Here is a 21,497-nt window from a genome sequence, read left to right on the forward strand (position 1 = left end):
AATCACCAATTTTTTTTTACCGTGTATCATTTTTTTCAGTGTAGTCCATATCCATACCTATAACTTTGCCGAAGACTGCCAAATTTGTATTGAAAATTATATGGACAAACTAATGATGCAAAATGGTTTCTTTGGGCATACCAAAAAAGTTTCAGTGGGATTAAAAAATACAAAATTAAAAATTTAAGAAAAAGACTGATTTCGTAGATAATTGCTCATATAATAAAAGTGCGAAATTGTGACTTTTAGCATACCAAGATTAATTAGCATAGGTCCTGAGAAAATCTTTTTTCAGGGGTATGAATTTGTTTGGCAATATTTTCAATGTTCCTGATCGTGTATTTTGCTGGTCTTTTCAAATTTTGCCCAAATTTACTTTAAGTTGATAAATACGTTATTCAGGCTTGTCACTTAATGTTTGAGTCATTTGAAGAGGAGAGAATTTTAAAATATGTTGCATAAGCCAAAAAAAAATCCCAATTCTAGAATCGAGCCAATTAGAAAAAAAATATTGAATTGAATATGAATCAAATACAAACCTAAATATTATCGAATTTATCTAGAGCGTCATATCAAACACAGGCACGTGTACTAGAAAAAAAAACTGTGTCGGCATAAAATGTTGATAAAAATCATAACTGACACTGACACCATGATCCTATTTTATACATCGATTGCCAAAAAAACCACCACCGTCAGCGAAACATAGGCGAAAAAACGCTTCCATTTTTTATTCCAACCATTTCACCGAAAACGTCGCTCTCAAATGTTTACACTGATGGCATTGGCAGTTATCCAATTCCGGGTAAAGCAGCTCATCGAACCAATTCAATAAGGAAAACACACAAACACACACATTCTGCGGAAATGCCCAATATTTTTGTCGTTTTTTTTGCCCCAGCGTGGGTGCCTGTGAAAAACCACTTTTCCGCACATCACATCGGTTTGTCCGTTTTCCGAACTGCTGGAAAGTTGCCATATTTTGTCCGGAACAAGTTCGGCGAAACAAGCGCGACTCGAGGGGAAAATAAATCAATTGGAATTAGGCTGCGATCAGCGGCCAGTCAGAAGAAATTGAAACTGTGCAACGATGCTAGGGCGGAGGGTCGTTTTTCCGGAGAAAGTTCATTTTCCGGGCAGCAACTTTTCACCCCCTTTTTGTAAATTTGCCTTTTTATTGATTTTCCTCATTAAACCTTTCAGCGCTCCACCACCTTCCGAAAAGTACGGTTCATTTGGTAAACTAATTGCAAAAAGCAGTAAAAGACTTAGTACCTGTGAAAGCAAAAAGATAATTTCACGCCCCACTTAGTCTAGCCTTAACGATCGCCATTTCCATGACAAAAAGGGGGGGGGGGGGCTCCCGCCACCAGCAAACGAGCAGGTCGTAACTTTCCAACGACTTGTCCAAGAGATCATCACATCATCTTTCAGCTGCCGGCTGCTGGCTGTCTAGTACCATGCGTCCCCATCCCCACCAAGCATCATCGCACCTCGTCAAGGAAAATTCCAACTGAAATGCGAAAAAGAAAGGAAAAACGCTATGAATAATAAGGTTAAGGCGTGCGTCAATGTCGCTTTGCTCCGGCACTCTCCAGCCCCGTGGACCCTCCCGTCGTCGTCTGCCACCCCCACGGGAAGCCTTTTTCCACACCATAAGGCTTCGGTTTTTGGGCTCTCGAGAAACATTTGGCCCCTCCTCCAACCCTCTTCGGTGTTTGTTCTTGTCTGATTCGATGATGCAGTCGCAAAGTTGGGAAAAGATGTTATTGAAATATTTGTAAGTTAAAAATTATGATTTGAAAAAATTACGAAACATTGCATTTAATCTTTTAACACTAAAATGCACTTAAGGAAATGTGTGATTTCACGTTTCCCGTTTTTTTTTTTGTTCTGTGGTCCAAACATTAAAATTAGTTAAAAATCTAAAATTATCAAATTATTTTTATCAACACAGCAAAAAATCATGCTGATATTACATCTGGGAAGGGGTACATCTATTATGTCAGAAAAAAAATGTGTAATTTTACCACTGACAATCTGTAATTTTACCTCTTTGCTGGTGTCACGTCACTTTTCAGTCTTAATCGAGGTAAAATTACATTGTAAAAGTGATGATATTCAACCTTCACGAAAACAGTAAATTTTCACTATTTAAATTTTGTCCGTTTCATATTGCTATTATTTTCCGATATTGAGATTTGCTTTATAGAGTAATATTTGAGCTTCTCAGTTTTCCGCAAATGCTTGATTATTTTCAAACAATGTATTTTAGGTTTTTGTTTTCTGAAAAAATGAGAATACAGTTTTGTATTTTTCATATATAGCTGAAACCCCAGTTTTGCACTGCCTCGGTTAAGCACTAGGTCTTGCTTATGGGTTTTGGCTTAGGACAGTGGTCAATATGGAGACTTTTATGTAAAATTGTCTGGAGCAGTGTTTCTCAACCAGTGAGGAATTCCCCTTTGGGGGAGAATTTTGCCATTCTTGGGGGGGGGGGGGGGGGGGGGGAATGAGGAAGTAATGGAAATCTAGTTTTCTTGCTTGACAAAATATATAAATCTATAAAATCCAATGATATTCCACAAACCTAATACTTTTTTTACAATTTTGTAACATTCATGCTGAGTTTTCACACTATTCCAAACATGAACAGTAGTAAAATTTTTCGCGCTTTAAGTATTTATTTTCTTTAAATAATCAGCATTTCTACATTTTATTTAAAGATGTTAATTTTATTAATAATTTGAGTTTACTGGTTTTTTGTCATGTTCGTACAGTTCTAGAAATCATCACACATATTTTTGAATATTTATGGCAAGATATTTTAATCATTCAATCAAGAACAGTTGGTTAATTTCACGAAAAATACTATTTTTTAAATATTTAATGAGTAAATTTTTGTGAGTAATTGCTTCCATTGTTGGATAAAACCTGAGCAGTTATTGAAAGAAAATTTAGTTATTTTATAGATATTTTTGTGAGAACTTGCAAGTAAAAAAATGTCATCCAACAAAAATGATTTTTGTGAGTTTGTGAAACCATTCAAATTCAAAAGTTTAACCCTCTAACGCCCAGAGCTGTTTGCTTATCGTAAAAATAGTAAATGGCTTAATTTTGGTACAATAATGCAGGAAATACTTTACTTTGACCCACAAACATCGAATTGGGGCAAAAAAGTAGAATTTGAAGTGGTGCACCAGAGCACCATCAGGAAGATAAGCAACTTTTTTTTAAACCACAAAAAATCGTTTTTTTTTTTTCAAATCTATTGGTTCATTTGTTTGAAAACGCTTCGAAATGTGTTAAAAACTACTTATTCTTTGCTGTAAGACCATATTTCTGAAGTATTAACTATAAATTCTAAAATCTCTGCATTTTCAGTTTTCTTTGATTGGCTCATTCAAAACCCACAAACAACCATTTTCATGACAAATGAGGAAAATAATAAAACTATCGGTCTAATAACAATGTTTTGTCTTGTTTATGAATAGTTGTTTTGATGAAAATAAGCTTTTCTGTAATTTAGAAAAAGTGCTCCTGAATATTTAGTTGCTCATATGCCTAGGTGGTGCTCTGGTGCACCAAATGCAAAAGGTTGAAAAACACTCAAAACCGGTTCAAACTCACAATGTTATTCACAGGGGTACTTGTCCAAGGTTCAAATGATAGCAAAACATTTTTTGTTTCATAAAATTTTGTGTTTGGTAATTTTTACGGGCTTTCGAAAACAGGTCTTTTTTATTTTCCTAAAATTGACCCATTTTTGTTTACATTTCGTACTGTAAATTTGCTTGTGCTTAACCAAATTTGATGAAATTTGGGGAGATGTTAGTATACATTCTACATGAGCACCTGCAACTTAAAGCACCATGAAAAGTTGTGTCAGTTCCGAGATTTTTGAGTTCAAAGTTATGGTGCTCTGGAGTAACCATGGGCAGGAGAGGGTTAAAAAGAAAAAGAATTAATTTTTGTGATGTTTGAAAAAAAGCGTTTTCAATCTGTAAAACCGTTTTTTTTTCATATTAAAATTACCATTGCTCAACTTACTTCTGGATAGTCAGCGAGTGCTACCGAAGTTCTGGATGGGGTGCGCCACCTCAGTCAATCCCCTGCTGCAGCGGTTGTCCCCTTGAGCTGTGATATTAGAATAAGTGACACCACCTTTCCTCTAACTATCCCACATCTATTAGCTATTTCGAAGGTTATTTTTGCATTTTTTTTTCCTTCTCTGTCCAATTCGTTCTCCTTAGTAAGAGTAAACTCTATCCCCATTAAGAACAAATCAGCTGTTGAAAGGTAGTCCATATCTCAGCTCAGGAAAACAACTGCACCAATGTATTTGTTAAAGCAACCTTATAAATGAAATGAAATGAAACTTCTGGATAGTTTTATGTTTGGAATGTTCAAAATCACGATATTTGCATTAATACCATTTTGAAAAGTGGAGGGCGGAATGAAGATCTTGAAATATAGTCAAGGGGGGAATGGAACGAAAAAAGTTGAGAATCGCTGGTCTGGAGAATCGACTCTCGTGTTCGGTTTTTGAAAATTTTGATGTTTAGAGCACTTTTGAAAAAAAAAACAGTTTCAGTAAATGATTTTTGTATTTTTTTAAGGTGAGTGGCTCCATCCTGAATTTTTTGTGATTTGTGATCGTGGGCTCACCTTCAAATTTGACTGCTTCAAATATTCAAAAGCTACGTATTTTCGAAAAAATACTCAAAATTTTGTTTTTTTAACAACATGGGAATCAAATGGTCGGGTTTTCTTTTCACACATTTACAAAGAAATGTTATTTTTTGTGAAATACTACAAAATTTTACAAATTTACGTATTTTCGAAAATAAATCAGAATCTGTTTTTTTTTTTTAAATATTGGTATCCAATTATTGGGATTTTTTCATAAATTTTAAAAGTAAGAAAACAAATGGTTTCTGTTTTACTCGAAATTTTCACAAACTAATTATTTTAAAAAAATACCAAAAATGTCATACTTGATACCTATACAATAAAAACTTAAATTTTGAGTATATTTTCAATTGTGCGTAGTTTGTTGAGTATTTTCAAAAAAAAAAAATCTATCTAATCTATCTATCTAATGTTTGAAAAAGTCCCAATTACCATTTAAAACAAATGTTTTCTTTAAGACGTGGTTTGGTAAAAAATTTGAGCATTTCATGAAAAATATTATTACTATCGAAATGTATGTAAAATTTCCGATCATTTGATACCCATATTGCAGAATACTGAACTTTTGAGTATTTTTTCGAAAATACGTTTTTTTTATTTTTTTGAGTATTTCACAAAAATATACATACTATCGAAATGTATGAACATTTCTCGATCATTGGCAACCTTATTGTAAAATACTGAAATTTTGAGTATTTTTTCGAAAATACGTAGATGTGTAAAATTTCTGAGTATTTTCACAAATCTATGTTGTTATTTTCGAATGAATGAAAAAATCCCCATCATGTGATACCCATATAGCAAAAACAATGATTTTGATTATTTTATCGAGAAAAAATGGCATTTTCAAAATAGAGAAAAAGTACGTATCTTTGTGAAAATTTGCATGAAATTATAATTGCAATGGATAACTGAACTCATCCCGATTCTAAAACATTATTTTTATTAGTTTTATTAAAGACACTTTGCCATGGATTACGAATACTCAAGAAAAAAAAAGAAAAATGATAAGCCTTGAAAATTATCGACACCTAATTTGAAAAAAAATCAATTATCGGAAAACTGGCAAAAAATTGTCAATATCATTTCTTTTTCAAAATTTTTTTTCGTAAATTTCTGGTAACAATTATACAAAGCAACCCTGTAAAGTTAAAATAAACACGTATTTTTTAAAAGAAAAAAAATTACTAAGTTAAAGAGTACTTGTTCCCACAAAATGACAAGTCTTACGATTTTTGACGGTTGAGTTACGGGAAATAGCAGTAATTTTAAAAATAAGTGTGAAAAATATGTTTTTTTTTTTAAATTTTGAGTACGCCACAATTTAGACGGCCAATTTTACACAAAGGATAGCAAAACATGTTTTGTTTGATTAAATTGTGTGTTTAATAATTTTTACGGGCTTTCGATAACAGGTCTTATTTATTTCCCTAAAATTGGCCCATTTTGTTTACATTTTGCACTGCTTGTACTTAAGAGCGAGTTTTTCACAAATGTGTAACAGGTCGTATCGAGGTGCTCCGATTTGGATGAAACTTTCAGCGTTTGTTTGTCTATACATGAGATGAACTCATGCCAAATATGAGTCCTCTACTACAAAGGGAAGTGGGGTAAAACGGGCTTCGAAGTTTGAGGTCCAAAAACCCTAAAAAATCTTAAAATTGCTCGCATTTCCGTAAAACTTCAACAATTCCAACTCTCGTAGATGCATTTGAAAGGTCTTTCGAAGCACTTCAAAATAGGCCATAGACATCCAGGATCGGTTTGACTTTTTCTCATAGCTTTTGCAAATTACTGTTAAAAATTGATTTTTTTAAAACCTTAATATCTTTTTGCAAAAGCCTCCAACACCCATTTTCCCATAGGTCAAAAGATAGGTAATAACATGGACTATAAGCCTACGGTGTTAACTTTTTGGCCAATCGCAGTTTTTCTCATAGTTTTTCGATTTTTCTGGAACAAACATTTTACAACGTTAGTTTTTGCCCTGTAGGCCGCCATAGCGGCACTTTTTGGTCTCAATTTTGTCATATTCGGAATCCTCGGACAATTTCACCGTAAGTTAGTAGTATTGTAGTTGTAAATTTATTGTAAAGTTGTAAAAAAGAAATAGATCTTATTTACCCTGTGATCAATACGTCAAATGCTGTATCAAGTAGGCGAAAACCTGTTTTACCCCTAATCCAACAAATTGTTAAAAAATGGCGATTTTTCCAATCAAATTTACAACTCCAATGCTTCTAACTTACGTGAAATTGTCCGAGGATTCCGAATATGACAAAATTGAGACCAAAAAGTGCCGCTATGGCGGCCTACAGGGCAAAAACTAACGTTGGAAAATGTTTGTTGTAGAAAAATCGAAAAACTATTAGAAAAACTGCAATTGGCCAAAAAGTTAATACCGTAGGCTTATAGTCCATGAAATTACCTATCTTTTGACCTATGGGAGTATGGGTGTTGGAGGCTGTTGCAAAAAGATATTAAGGTTTTAAAAAAATCAATTTTTAACAGTAATTTGCAAAAGCTATGAGAAAAAGTCAAACCGATCCTGGATGTCTATGGCCCATTTTGAAGTGCTTCGAAAGACCTTTCAAATGCATCTACGAGAGTTGGAATTGATTAAGTTTTACGGAAGTACGAGCAATTTTTAGATTTTTTAGGGTTTTTGGACCTCAAACTTCGAAGCCCGTTTTACCCCACTTCCCTTTGTCGTAGAGGGCTCATATTTGGCATGAGTTCATCTCATGTATAGACAAACAAACGCTGAAAGTTTCATCCAAATCGGAGCACCTCGATACGACCTCTAGAACAAACCGAGCAGAATTTACAAATACTGCCTCTTAACCAAATTTGATGAAATTTGGGGAGATGTTTGCATACATTCTACATGACTACCTGCAATTTGAAGCACCATGAAGGGTTGTGTCTGTTCCGAAATATTCGAGTTTAGCTGAAAATACATCAGTTCAAAGCTTCGCCAAACAAATTTTACACACCCTGCGCAACAAAAACAGCGCGCGATATTATCACGTTTTTGGCGGGGTGTGTGTGTGTGCATGTTGTCGTGCCCCAACGAAAGCGATCATCGGATGAGAAGCGGCGGAACCCATCGGAAACTCACCCACGCGGGTCTCTCACACCACCCGCCAAAGTACGCTAACTTTTCTTTTTGGCTTTTCCCCTCCTCGTGATGACCTTGGGCGGTTTGCCAGTTTGTTTGGGGTGGGGGTGGGAGGTTAAACAGATGGGGGTTAGCCACCGATTTTTTCGGCTTGAGGGGTTTCGTTTTTGTTTTGGCTTCTTGACAGCAGCGTGTGGAACGAGCACAGGGTGACGGATTGGCGGTGTTAAATGGAGCGTGAAATAGAAAAAAATAATTAAGTTTGAAATAAATTTCGTTTTAAAACACATTTAGCGTATTACAAATATTTTACTCCCTGATTTTTGTGTCAGTTTCGAAGAGGGGTGGGTCAACTTGATTGATAAAAATAACTTTGCTTTTCAAGTTGTTTCAAAAACATTCATAATAAAGTTCCAACAATTTAATATGTTTTTGCATTCTTATCAATCTACATATAAATCTGTTTTTTTTTTTTTCTAAGAATTTCCTTTCAACCCGTCACCCTTTTTCACACTTCACGCATCCTTTTTCCCCCGCCCCTTCAAACAACCCGACCAAGATAATGTCACGCCGGCTTCCGGGCCACGGCTGTGCAAGCCAAGTTATTCCGGGAATTTTGCGGCTTCTCCGAGAAGATGACAGAGGCATCACTTATGCGGGGTGTATATTTATTTCATCTTTTTTCCTCCCTCGCTGTCTCTCTCTCTCTCTCTGTTCACGCTCCTTTTTCCCATATTCACGCCTCCACGCGCGACTTTTCCGCCGAGGGACCCCCCCCCCCCACCTCCTCAACCACCCCTCTTTGATTGTGAGGAGGTGTTCATGGGTGGTGTCATTGCTCGCGGCATGATATTTTATTTCTTCTTTTTGAAGGAGCTGCTACTCTTCAACCCAAAACCGGGGGAGCAAATTGGGCTTGAAGATATGCGTATGAGGGCTGGAGTGATGGAACGAAGTTAAATTTGTTTGCGAAAACAACTTATCCGGGAAAACAAAAATATTTATACGAGCCACAATGGGGAAAAGCACACACACGCACACAAACGCGCGCGCTCTCTTTAACACATGCAAAAACAGTGCAAAGTGATCCAAACACTCCCCTTTTATGCATAATAAAGCTTAATAAACGTTGAAAAAGGGTAAAAACAGGGGGGGGGACCCATTTCAATGGATCCCGCTTCACGAAAGCAGCAGAGGAAGAGAAAACGGAGAGGGAAAATGCAACTTTGAAGTACTCTCCTGGAAGGTGATAGTTTATGATTATCAGTTTTATCATCACTGTTTGTTCCATAAAACTTCGAGAGAGAATATTTTACTATCCATGGTATTCTCATTTTATGCTTGATATTTTTTAAAGAAATATAAGGAGCGGCTGTGGCTGACTGGTTACGGAGTTCGCTTTGTAAGCGAATGGTTCTGGGTTCGATGCCCATCTGCTCCCAACGAAAAAGTTTAGAACGCAGAAATTAGAAATTGATGAATATGAACGAAAAATCGCTCGCTGCGGGGTTCGAACCCCCGTCCTTTGGATTGGTAAGCAAAAATGCTAACCACTAAGCCATGTCGATTTGGTGAACTAGGACTGGAATTAGGAATACTGTTACAGAGAGCGAGTTGTGGCGCTATAACCACGGCAAATAGTGTCCAGGGCATTCGTGGAAATACAATGTCCCATCCCAGAGGGTCCCGGAGTACCAAACCTTCTTAGCATGGTGCTCCCAACGAATACAACCAAATCTCGGAGCGTATGGTGGTGTGTCCCCACGCTTCTTCCTCCCCTGTCGATTCAGAATTGTGTTGTTGTTCGAACACTTAGTGCTCAAACACAACCCAATTACGAGTCATCTCTGCGATACGGCTTTACGCAGTAGGCCTGGCCGCTTTAACGCTTGTGATGTTTCAATGCATTCTAATGCAATGGCGCACTGCAAATGTTAATAAATGACAAGAAGAGTGCTAGGCGTCATCTAACCTAAGGCACTCTCCAGGATCCCTTCGAAAGATTGGCTGCGCTAGGGTCTGATTAGATTAGATTAGATTAGAATTTTTTTAAAGAAATATAAAAAAATTATAATTGCAATCTTTGTAGAAAAAAAAATCCAGCTAAAAGAAATGGATATAACTAAATTTACTGTAAAACGAATTTAAAAATGAGATTTTATGTTTATTTTATGAAATGCAATGCATTTTATTCGGCTTTTGCATCTATGACATACTTTTCCAAGGATAAGCATGCCATATGAAATTTATTTTCAAACTGCTTGCTGCCCGTAAGATTTTTTTGCAGATTATTAAAAAAAATGCTTGATCATTTTTTTCCTATTTCTATTATCGGCCTATCAGCACTTCACAGCAAAAAATCCACATAACTTTTGTGAGCAAGTCCATGTAATATTGTATGAGAAAACGTGTACACAAAAAGCATGTACACCCAAACCTGCACAACTAAAAAAGTAGTAATCCAGCTGCGTGTAAAAGGCCTGGGTGTAAAATAAATATTGCATTATTTTATGCAATTTTATGTGATTTTACACTCTGAAATATGTAGCCCATCAGTATGGGAAACCTAGTTGACCGAAATGTCAAGCTCATATATGCTTTTATCTTTACAGCTTTTCATTGGTCTGATGGCCGAGTGGGCTAAGGCGCCAGTACTAACTGTTGATGCTGGGTTTGAATCCCGTCGGATGCAACTTTTTTTGTGTTTGCAAAAAATGTACATGCAGTGTGTAATATTAGGTGTTTATTTTGACGAAGGTGATGTGCATGCTTTTGCATGCGATTTTACCATCGGATTTTTTGCTGTGTGGCAGCGCTAGTCCGAGAGAATGATGGTCTCGAGTCGAGAGAATAGTGGTACCATTCACGGACGCAGAGAACACAGCTCGAGATGGGCGATAGAACTATTCTCTCGAGGTTCATTTGCAAAAAATGTTCATCCGTCAAACAAAAAACCAAAAGTGTCGACAACGGGAATCGAACCAGAGACCTTTGACAAACCAATCCAATGACTTAGCTGCCTCGGCCACCACCGCTTGGTGACCATGGAGAAGTCAGAGTCGATGTATGACACTTGTTGGAGATTTATTGATTCAACTAACGAATGAACTCATTTGTTATGATGATGTGAGTTGGTACCATTATTCTATCGATTTTGGCACTGAGCCCTCAATAAATTTTGAGAGAACGATTGTCTCGATTCTGAATTTTGGGTATACCGAAGAAAAACAAATCAGGTCTGCTCACCCCAAAAATAAAATCAAACCGGCGAGAGTCATATACAGATTTCCCAATCTGCGCCCCAACCCTCTCGGCTATCTCGCCGCTATATTTACAGTTGGATCTTCACCGATGCACGTAGGTTCCCCATACATCGTATGCAGTTAACACAGTATACAACGTACGGAAAACCTACGACAGTAGTTGTTCGGTAACTGGGCTGAGAACGTAGCCCAGTCATCGAATGTTGCTCGTTCACTGGGCTGATAAAAAAATAACGAGGGGACCACCTATGCATAATATTTTCCAGATGAAATATAAAAAAAGTTGCTCAAATTTATTTACAATGCTTACTTTTTGTATTTCTTTAATTGTAACTTGAAATTAAACAAAAGTTTGATTGTTTTTTATTTATTGAATATGATTTTTAATTAACCCCTCGGTCATTTTGATTTGTTTTGGTTTTTTGACGTTTGTCTGCTTTTAAACTGGGCTACGGCCCAGTTATCGAGCGCCCTGTTAAAAAGCAGACCAGTTAAACAACGCCCAGTTACCGAACAACTACTGTATTACATTGGCATTGATCCGACCATTTTCACAGCGGCAAGATAGCCGAGTGGGTTGAGGCGCGGGCTTGGTAATCTGAATATGTCTCTCGCCGCCGGATTGATGTTGATTTTGGGATGAGCAGACCTGGTTTTTTTTCTCTTCGGTACATGCTTTTTGTGTACACGTTTTCTCATACAATATTACATGCTTTTGCTCAGAATGTGATGTGCATGCTTTTGCATGCGATTTTACACAGATTGTTTTTGCTTTGTTTGATCATGAATAAAAGCTTTCATAAAGGGACCATACACAAACCACGTGGACACTTTTTTAGAAATCTCAACCCCTCCCCCCCCCCTCGTGGACAATTGTCCATACAAAAAAAACTTTTTTGTATGGAGCGTGGACAATCAGCATACCCCCCCCCCCCCCCTAAAGTGTCCACGTGGTTTATGGATGGTCCCAAAGTGTTTTTGACTATTCATAAGTTGTAAATAGCTCAAATAAAAGTGAACAAACAACTCTTCGTTGTTGTTTTGTTCTGTTTGAATAGCGGAAAACTGCAAAAGTGATGGTTATTTTTTTTACAAAATACATTTTTTTTCTAAAATACTCATTTTTTTTATTTTCATAATACCAACGAATCGAAATTTTGGATTATTTTGCTATATTTTTACTATCATAGCTTTCCGTAAAATAGTCAACTTTTCACAAATACCCTTTCTTTCCAAAATATGTACTCACATTTCCATAAAGTTGGCAAGTATTCGAAACCCTTACCGAATTGAAATTACTCATGCATTTTTTCACTTAATCAGTTTTGTTTTTGTAAAATACTATTTTTTTACAAGATGTCGCATTTTTTAAAAAACAATTTTTTCGAAGTTTGCTCTGTAGGTATCAAACGAAGCGAACTTTTGTATGCTTTTTAACTATAAGCTGATGCAAAAAAATCTTGAATTTTGACCTATTACTCGAACTTTCCTAATTTTTAACAAAGATTTCAAACGGAGCTAAATTGTGCATACATTTTCACTTTATTGGAGTTTTTTTGTAAAATACTAAAATTTTCAATTTATCGTCCATTTCTCAAAATTATGACAATTTAAATGAAAATACGGCAGTTTAAAATATATTCTTCTGTAAACATTACAGTATTATGAAAAAAAAATAATTAAGTGAAAATTCATTCGAAATTTCGCTTTGTTTGATACTCATATTGCAAGTTATAAACAATTTAGTGTTTTCAAAAAAAATGATAGTTTGAAAAATTTGAGGTATTAAAAATACAAACTAAACTTCGCTTCGTTTCAGACCCACATTACAAGTTAAAAAAAATTGAGTGTTAATGGTAATTTGTGAAAATTTTAAAATTTTACAAAAACACTTAAGAGCGAGTTTTTCACCAATGTGTAACAGGTCGTATCGAGGTGCTCCGATTTGGATGAAACTTTCAGCGTTTGTTTGTCTATACATGAGATGAACTCATGCCAAATATGAGCCCTCTACGACAAAGGGAAGTGGGGTAAAACGGGCATTGAAATTTGAGGTCAAAAAAACATAAAAAATCTTAAAATTGCTCGCATTTCCGTAAAACATCATCAATTCCAACTCTCTTAGATGCATTCGAAAGGTCTTTTGAAGCACTTCAAAATGTGCCATAGACATCCAGGATTGGTTTGATTTTTTCTCATAGCTTTTGCAAATTACTGTTAAAAATTGTTTTTTTTTAAACCCTCATATCTTTTTGCAACAGCCTCCAACACCCAAACTCCAATAGGTCAAAAGATAGGTAATTTCATGGACTATAAGCCTATGTTATTAACTTTTTGGCCAATCGCAGTTTTTCTCATAGTTTTTTGATTTTTCTATAACAAACATTTTACAAGGTTTGTTTTTCCCCTGTAGGTCGCCATAGCGGCACTTTTTGGTCTCAATTTTGTCATATTCGGAATCCTCGGATAATTTCACGTAAGACAAAAGTATTGGAGTTGTAATTTTGATTGGAAAAATTTCCATTTTGAATGAATTTAAATATTTTTTATAAATTTGTTGGATTAGGGGTAAAACAGGTTTTCGCCTACTTGATACAGCATTTGACGTATTGATCATAGGGTAAATAAGATCTTTTTCTTTTTTCAAAAATGTTTTATTTAATTATGTTTTAATTCAAAATTACAACTCCAATACTTCTAACTTACGTAAAATTGACCGAGGATTCTGAATATGACAATATTAATAACAAAAAGTGCCGCTATGGCGGCCTACATGGCAAAAACAAACGTTGTAAAATGTTTGTTATAGAAAAATCAAAAAACTATGAGAAAAACTGCGATTGGCCAAAAAGTTAATAACATAGGTTTATAGTCCATGAAATTACCTATCTTTTGACCTATTGGAGTTTGGGTGTTGGAGGCTGTTGCAAAAAGATATGAGGGTTTTAAAAAAATCCATTTTTAACAGTAATTTGCAAAAGCTATGAGAAAAAATCAAACCAATCCTGGATGTCTATTGCACATTTTGAAGTGCTTCAAAAGACCTTTCGAATGCATCTCAGAGAATTTGAATTGATGAAGTTTTACGAAAATGCGAGCAATTTTAAGATTTTTCATGTTTTTTGGACCTCAAACTTCAATGCCCGTTTTACCCCACTTCCCTTTGTCGTAGAGGGCTCATATTTGGCATGAGTTCATCTCATGTATAGACAAACAAACGCTGAAAGTTTCATCCAAATCGGAGCACCTCGATACGACCTCTAGAACAAACCGAGCAGAATTTACAAATACTGCCTCTTAAATAAATTGAAAATAAATACACAATTTTCCTTCGTTTGATACCCATATTTTAAATTATGATAATTTGAGTATTTCCGAAAAAAAATGTATTTCGTGAAAATTTTGGTATAAAAATTGTAGTATTTTGTTTAAGAATTTTACAAAACAAAAATCTAAACATGATGAAAAATTATGTAATAAAGCGAAAATGCAAACTGGATTTGTCTTCGTTTGATACCCACACTGCGAATAATAAACTTGCAAACAATATTTTCGAATAGCGGAGAAATTTCCAGCAATTTTCCTTTTTGACTTGGTTTGCTTGGCGCTGAGGTACAGCTTTTTGGAGTTTAGTTTTGTTTTTTTTTATATTTTTTTTTTTCAAATTTCACTTAAGTAAGATTAAGATTGCAAAAAGAAAGATATTGTAGCTAATGTTTCGATTTTTTGAAGAACAAAAAACATGCTTATCTTGAAAGATGTTGTTTTAAATTTATTGATATTCTACAAACTTATGACAGAAGCTTAGCTGTTACTATGTACAATGCATTTTCTGATATATTTTGCTGCAACATTTTGAAAATTAGCCTTGAAACTTGTTTTTTAGATTTTAAGAATGGCTCAATAAACAAGTTTTTTGATCAATCATACAATCAACATACAGATAAATCTGGGATAATGTTGTAAATGTATTGTTGGTTGTAACTTTTCTTTAAACTGAGCAATTCTCTACGAAATCGGTCTTTTTTCTTAAATTTTAATTTTTGTATTTTTTAATCCGACTGAAACTTTGTTGGTGCCTTCGGTATGCCCAAAGAAGCCATTTTGCGTCATTAGTTTATCCATATAATTTTCCATACAAATTTGGCAGCTATCTATACAAAAATGATATGTGAAAATTCAAAAATCTGTATCTTTTGAAGAAATTTTTTGATCGATTTGGTGTCTTCGGCAAAGTTGTAGGTATGGATATGGACTACACTGAAAAAAATGATACACGTTAAAAAATTTTTTGGTGATTTTTTATTTAACTTTTTGTCACTAAAACTTGATTTGCAAAAAAACACTATTTTTAATTTTTTTTTTTATTTTTGGATATGTTTTAGAGGACATTAAATGCCAACATTTCATAAATTTCCAGGTTGTGCAAAAAATCTTTGAGCAAGTTATGAATTTTTGAATACTGATTTTTTCAAAAAATCGAAAAATTCGTTGCAAAAATTTTTCAACTTAATTTTTCGATGTAAAATCAAATTTGCAATCAAAAAGTACTCTAGTGAAATTTTGATAAAGTGCACCGTTTTCAAGTTAAATTCATTTTAAGGTGACTTTTTTGAAAATAGTCGCAGTTTTTAATTTTTTTAAATTAGTGCACATGTTTGCCCACCTTTGAAAAAAATATTTTTGAAAAGCTGAGAAAATTCTCTATATTTTGCATTTTTGAACTTTGCTGATACGACCCTTAGTTGCTGAGATATTGCCATGCAAAGGTTTAAAAACAGGAAAATTGATGTTTTCTAAGTTTCACCCAAACAACAAACCATTTTCTAATGTCGATATCTCAGCAACTAATGGTCCGATTTACAATGTTAAAATATGAAACATTCCTGCAATTTTCCGATGAATGAAGTTGAAAAATTCTTGCGACCAATTTTTCGATTTTTTGAAAAAAATCTGTATTGATTCAAAAATTCATAACTCGCTTAAAGATTTTTTGCACATCCTGGAAATTTCTGAAAAGTTGGCATTTGATGTCCTCTAAAAAATATCAAAAATTAAAAATAGTGTTTTTTTGCACATCAAGTTTTAGTGACAAAAAGTTAAGTAAAAAATCATGAAATTTTTTTTTAAAGTGTATCATTTTTTCCCAGCGTAGTCCATATCCATACCTACAACTTTGCCGAAGACACCAAATCGATCAAAAAAATCCTTCAAAAGATACAGATTTTTGAATTTTCATACATCATTTTTGTATGGCCAGCTGTCATATTTGTATGGAAAATTATATGGACAAACTAATGATGCAAAATGGCTTCTTTGGGCATACCGAAGGCACCAAAAAAGTTTCTGACGGATTAAAAAATACAAAAAAAAATCGAATGACCGAAATCTGAGAGAACTGCTCTATTTCAAAATTTATTTATTTGTATTTATTTATTTTACTTGTTTCAAGTTTCAAGCAAAATTTTTATATCAGAATTAATATCCGGAGTTTTTTTTTAAGGGTCCAATAAACCAAATTTTCAGTTTTTGCTTTTTGGGTGTTTTTGAAACCGCCTTGAGTCAGGGGTCTTGAACAACACCCAAAAAGCAAAAACTGAAAATTTTGATTATTGGACCTTTTTAAAAAAAAACTCGAGATATGCCCTTTAACTTTGATCCAACATAACTAGCTACATCACAATTAAATTTAAATATTAAGGCTTAAGATACTCATTAAATGTTGATGCAAGTACTTTATAAAATCAAATAATAAACAAATAAAGAAAAGTAATATTTATTGTAAACAAAAACACATAGAATTAATATTGAACCAAACACTCTGAAAAAAATCAACCACCCTGCTAGGTAACCTCCGATTGCAAGTTTTTTTTCCCGGTGCCAGTTTCCCATGACGCGAACACCGACAGGGCAAAGAAAGTTGTGCTGGAAGCTATCAATTTCTGGCTGGGAAGCGTTTTTAGTGATTTCATATCTTGCTACTGCTGCGACGATGACGACGTTGCGAATCCTGTCCTGTGGGGGGGTGGGGGAGGTGTTGGCTAGAGAATTATGAGTGTCCTGGGGGGAGGGGGGAGTCAGGACAGGGGGATTGTTTTCAGAAGTTTCAAGTCCTGCTAGGGGAGGGGGGTGTGCTATAGAGATAAACGCGATACTTTTACGCGCTAAGTAAATGGCACTTTGGTGAAGTCTGGTTGGTGGCTGTTTGGAAGGGGAGGGAGGGGTGTGGGTGGAAGCGCCGATGGGAAAATATTAAATTCGACGTCGTCGTGCTATCTTGTCGCACCCGCCATTTTGACGTTCCGAGAAAAACGCGTTTTAATGTTTGACCTTGAATATTCAAAAACGGGAGCACGCAATGTAAACAATAACAAACACGTTTTGTTTGGCTCACCATTCTGTGCATTGTCCCAAAGTTTGGTTGAAGTTGGTTGCTGGAGTCCCGAGTTATAATTACAAATGTTTACGGTAGTCTAGCTTGTACGTGCGACAAACGCATCCTGACTTTCCTGGCCTGAAATCCCTTTGGCCTTTTGTCGCACTTACATCAATTTTCATGGAGTGACAAGATAGCACGACAAGATTGAAACTACTTTCATATGTAAAATGACAAAAATGCACGGAGTTTTTTCGGTTTTTGTTGAATATCTCAGGATTGAAATCGAATTTTGGGGATCTGTGAAGGTCAAAAGGTGAGGCATTGTGAGCTGCACAAAATGGCGTTCTTAACTCAATTTGGCCCAAAATGCACGTACGACAAGTTAGCACGATGGCGACGAAATGTTGATTTAAGGATACTCTTGCTGGTGCTGTTATCAGTTCTGCGCGAGCTTCAGCGTCATCTTGCGGTGGGAAAAGTTTGATGATGAAATTTAATAGCAGAAAAGTGCACACGCATAGAGAAGCGGCTTCTCAGCCGTTTGGAAGATTGAAATTTTGCTGTTAATCCACGGGGAAATTTGAAACAATTTGTAGATGATACTTGAATGGAAATTGGCCCGATCTTTGCGCTAAGCTTTTATGTTGCAAATCTAGAACACTAAATTTGCCATTTTTTTTTTTAATTAAAGCCAAACATTTGCTTAGCTCTTTGATTAATAGGAATAACATTCTAAATCTCAAATTGCCTTTTTTAAATAAGGCAATAGCTAAAACGTCGACCTTTATTGTTAGAATTTATTTGTTTGTTTGTTTTTTTTTGTGTTATTCCAATTTGAGTTCATCATCAATTATTTGCAATTTTGTTGACATTTGTGATTTAAATATATTCTAAATACAAAATAATATAATGAACTTTCTCTCCTTGAAACACATGGATTTACAGGAGCAAATATAATGTTTTCCTTATATTGTAACACTGACTTAATTAATACTAACCGCTCAAAACTATTTTACTGCTCAGAGGATCCCAGGTAAACCCCACCCTTGGAAACCGCCAGTGATAAAAGTTCGTTCGTTTGCTAATCAATGTTAGATCTGTACTAATAACCCATCTTTTTCTTCCATTTCCCCCCTCTCTCCAGTACGACTCGGAGATCCAGTACCTGGAGAGCCGCAGCCGCGAGCAGCAGGAGCAGCTGGACGCGATCACGCAGGAGATCAGCAAAACGGACGCCCTGTACCGGGCGGGGGCCGAACAGCTCCAGACGCTGCAGTACGTCGAGGAGGAGGGCGAGCTCGTGCGGCAGCAGGAGAAGACGCTCAAGTCGGAGATCACCCTGCTGCGCTCGAAGCTGGCCAACTGCGAGACGGAACTGCTGCAGTGCAAGAACAAGATCCGGCTGCTGATGGACGAAATCCAGGTCGAGCAGCGCAAGTATTGCCGACAGTACGATCCTAACCACCGTGCCCAGTTGGAACGGAATCTAATGTCTGAAGTTGACAGGATCCAGCTGGAGATCGACTTGGCCATCCAGAGCACGGACCAGGCGAGCAAGACGACGGAGAAGCTCAAGAGCGAGGTCGCGCACATCGAGGGCAACATCGCGGACAAGAAGAAGCAGGTCGAGCAGCTGGTGCACGAGATGAAGGAGGTGAACCTGCAGAGTTTGGCGTCGGTGGCGCCGGCGGACGAGGTGCGGCACCTGCTGGAGGGTGAGTTGGATAATATTTAATTTTTTTTTCTTGTTCCATGGCTTGGAATTTAAGTTAGTCTTTTTTTTAATTTGTTTAGGCCGATGAAAATATTTAAAAAAGTTTTTGTCCCTCGGCCTGGCCGAGGTCAAAAAAATAAAAAAATATAAAAATTTAAATAACAAGCCATAGTCTTCACATTTAAATGAAAAAAGTGTTTTAAAATGCATTTTACACTAGTTCAGTTGTTTTGCAATCATTAGTTTTCAAAAAATCTAAGATCTGACAAAAACTAAAATTGAATCAAAAAAAAGATTTTGCATTGAAAATTTTCAAAAAATCTTAAGATTTTTTAATAAACCCAAACATGCTAACAATGATTTTAAACGCAGAAAAATGTATTTTAATTTGATTTCAGCTGGTTGCACATGAATTTTCATTGAAATTTTGAAGTTTATTGTAAAAATATTTTTGTTGCCCCCTGATTTTTCGGGCCAATTTTGAAGGGGGGGGGGGGGGGTGACAAAAACTTTTAAAAATATTTGTACCAGCCTTATGCCGTGGCAAATATTTTTCCAAGTTTATGTCGCAAGGTTGTAGAGGGTTAAGGTTACCTTTGAAATTGCTCCGAAAAATCAGGGGGCAAAAAATCATTTTTTTTTTTTTTCAAACAATTTTATAATTTTAATGATAACAGATGTCAAATCAATTGAAAACAATTTAAAATGCAATTTTGGACTGGTTTAACCCTCTACTGCTCAATTTTTTTTCTATTTGTTTTTATTTGTTCCGTGTTTGAGCAACATTTTGAGCAACTTTTGTTCTGCGAAAAACTTTACTTTTCTTGTTCTATGTTTTTTGACATTTTTTTTATATTTTAATTTGCATTTATCTTGTTTAGTTTATGTTTGTTTCTAATTTTTTCATGCCACTTTTTAAATTTTTAATTGTTTTTTTTTTACATTTTCTGCTCTACAATGGCACTTTTATCATTAAAATTGTTAAAAAATGCGTAGAGGCATAGTCTGGAACACCACAAAAATTACTGCATACTTATTTTTACTTCAAATATAGTAAATGTTAGTTAAAAACACCAGCCAAAGTTGTTTACTCCTGAAAAAATATTTTTCTAAATCAGTGGAAAAGTCACAACTTCCAACCCTAAAATTTTCTAAAATTTTGAAAGTTCTTGTTTGCTGTAAGGAAGCCTACTCGATTTGTGAGTGTGAGTGATTTTCCGAACTCTGCTTTCCAATGCTTTTTAAAGAACAAAAATTGGTTGAAAAATGGATTTTTGGTGATTTTTCAGCTCGAAGCCAGCCTAAGGGCGGGGTTAGGTTGTAGAGTCAGGGGTTTTTTTGTGGGCCGCGGACCCGTATTAAATGATCATGAAAAATTGCCCTTTGGAACACCTGTAAAGTGATTTTATAAATCTAAAAAATAGGATTTAGTTAATATTTTTTGTTAATATAAAACTAATTATACACAGCAAAAAAAGTTGAATTTTGGAATGTTGAAAATTTGTTAGGTTGAATATTCCTTTTTTTTAGTAATATTACATAAAAAATGTGTAAACATGTAAACCTGATGAATATTCATCAAAAACAGATGAAAATTAATCATTTTCTGTGGTAAAATTAATCATTTTTTTGCCACTAAACCAGTCACCATTTCCTGATGAGTAAAACCATCATTTTTTTCTGTGCATCCATTTTTACCTGTGTGCTGATTCATCCATACATTGATTCTGAATATATCATACAGATATTTTGTTGATAAATCTACGTATTGAAACAATTTCACACTTGTTAATGTGACTGGAAACAGTAAATTTTGTCAAAAACTTCATTAAACATTTTTGGAAATGAGTTATGAAATTTTATTAAAGTAGAAAACTGTAACGACAGAAAAATCAAAGATATTCCATATTAAAATTTGTATGGGCTGGGCCCCAAATTTATTTGCACTAAAAAACCACCCACCTAGAGATTCGAACTCCTGACATTTAGGTTACGAATTGAATACGTAACGTCTGATTCAGGCTGACTAAAATTTATGCAATATAATTGAAATTGGAGGAATATTGTTGAAAATTCTTTTTTATAAGGGTTTAAAATTTTAGTGGCAATTTATTTAAAACTAAAATTACTTTTTTTCAACTGTGAATCAACTGTTTTAAAATATTTTTGCAAAAAACTAAAATACAAATGCTGTCATATTCACTAAATTTCTTCAACAACGATTGTAATCTGCTTGTTAAAGCAAAAAAAAGGAAATATTTTACCAGTTTTTTAGAAAATTCTTACGAGTTTTTAAAAACAATGTAATTTTTTCTCTCTGTGTCAAAA

The 21,497-nt window shown here is 35.0% G+C and overlaps 1 protein-coding gene across 3 annotated transcripts in view; it reads left to right on the forward strand.

The window, feature by feature from the left end:
* LOC120416957 (ras association domain-containing protein 8) overlaps positions 1-21,497 on the forward strand; it is a 158,669-nt gene that overhangs the window by 133,143 nt on the left and 4,029 nt on the right. The window contains exons 5-7 of one of the 3 annotated variants that reach the window (XM_039578868.2): positions 18,479-18,523; positions 18,600-18,904; positions 18,962-19,170. In XM_039578868.2, the coding sequence (XP_039434802.1) occupies positions 18,479-18,523; positions 18,600-18,904; positions 18,962-19,170 (559 nt within the window). Of the gene's footprint in view, positions 1-18,478; positions 18,524-18,599; positions 19,171-21,497 lie in introns of all 3 variants that reach the window. The other 2 variants (XM_039578863.2, XM_039578867.2) reach the window with 2 other exon arrangements.

This window comes from Culex pipiens, chromosome 3 (genome assembly GCF_016801865.2).
Source record: "Culex pipiens pallens isolate TS chromosome 3, TS_CPP_V2, whole genome shotgun sequence".
NCBI lineage: Eukaryota > Metazoa > Arthropoda > Insecta > Diptera > Culicidae > Culex > Culex pipiens.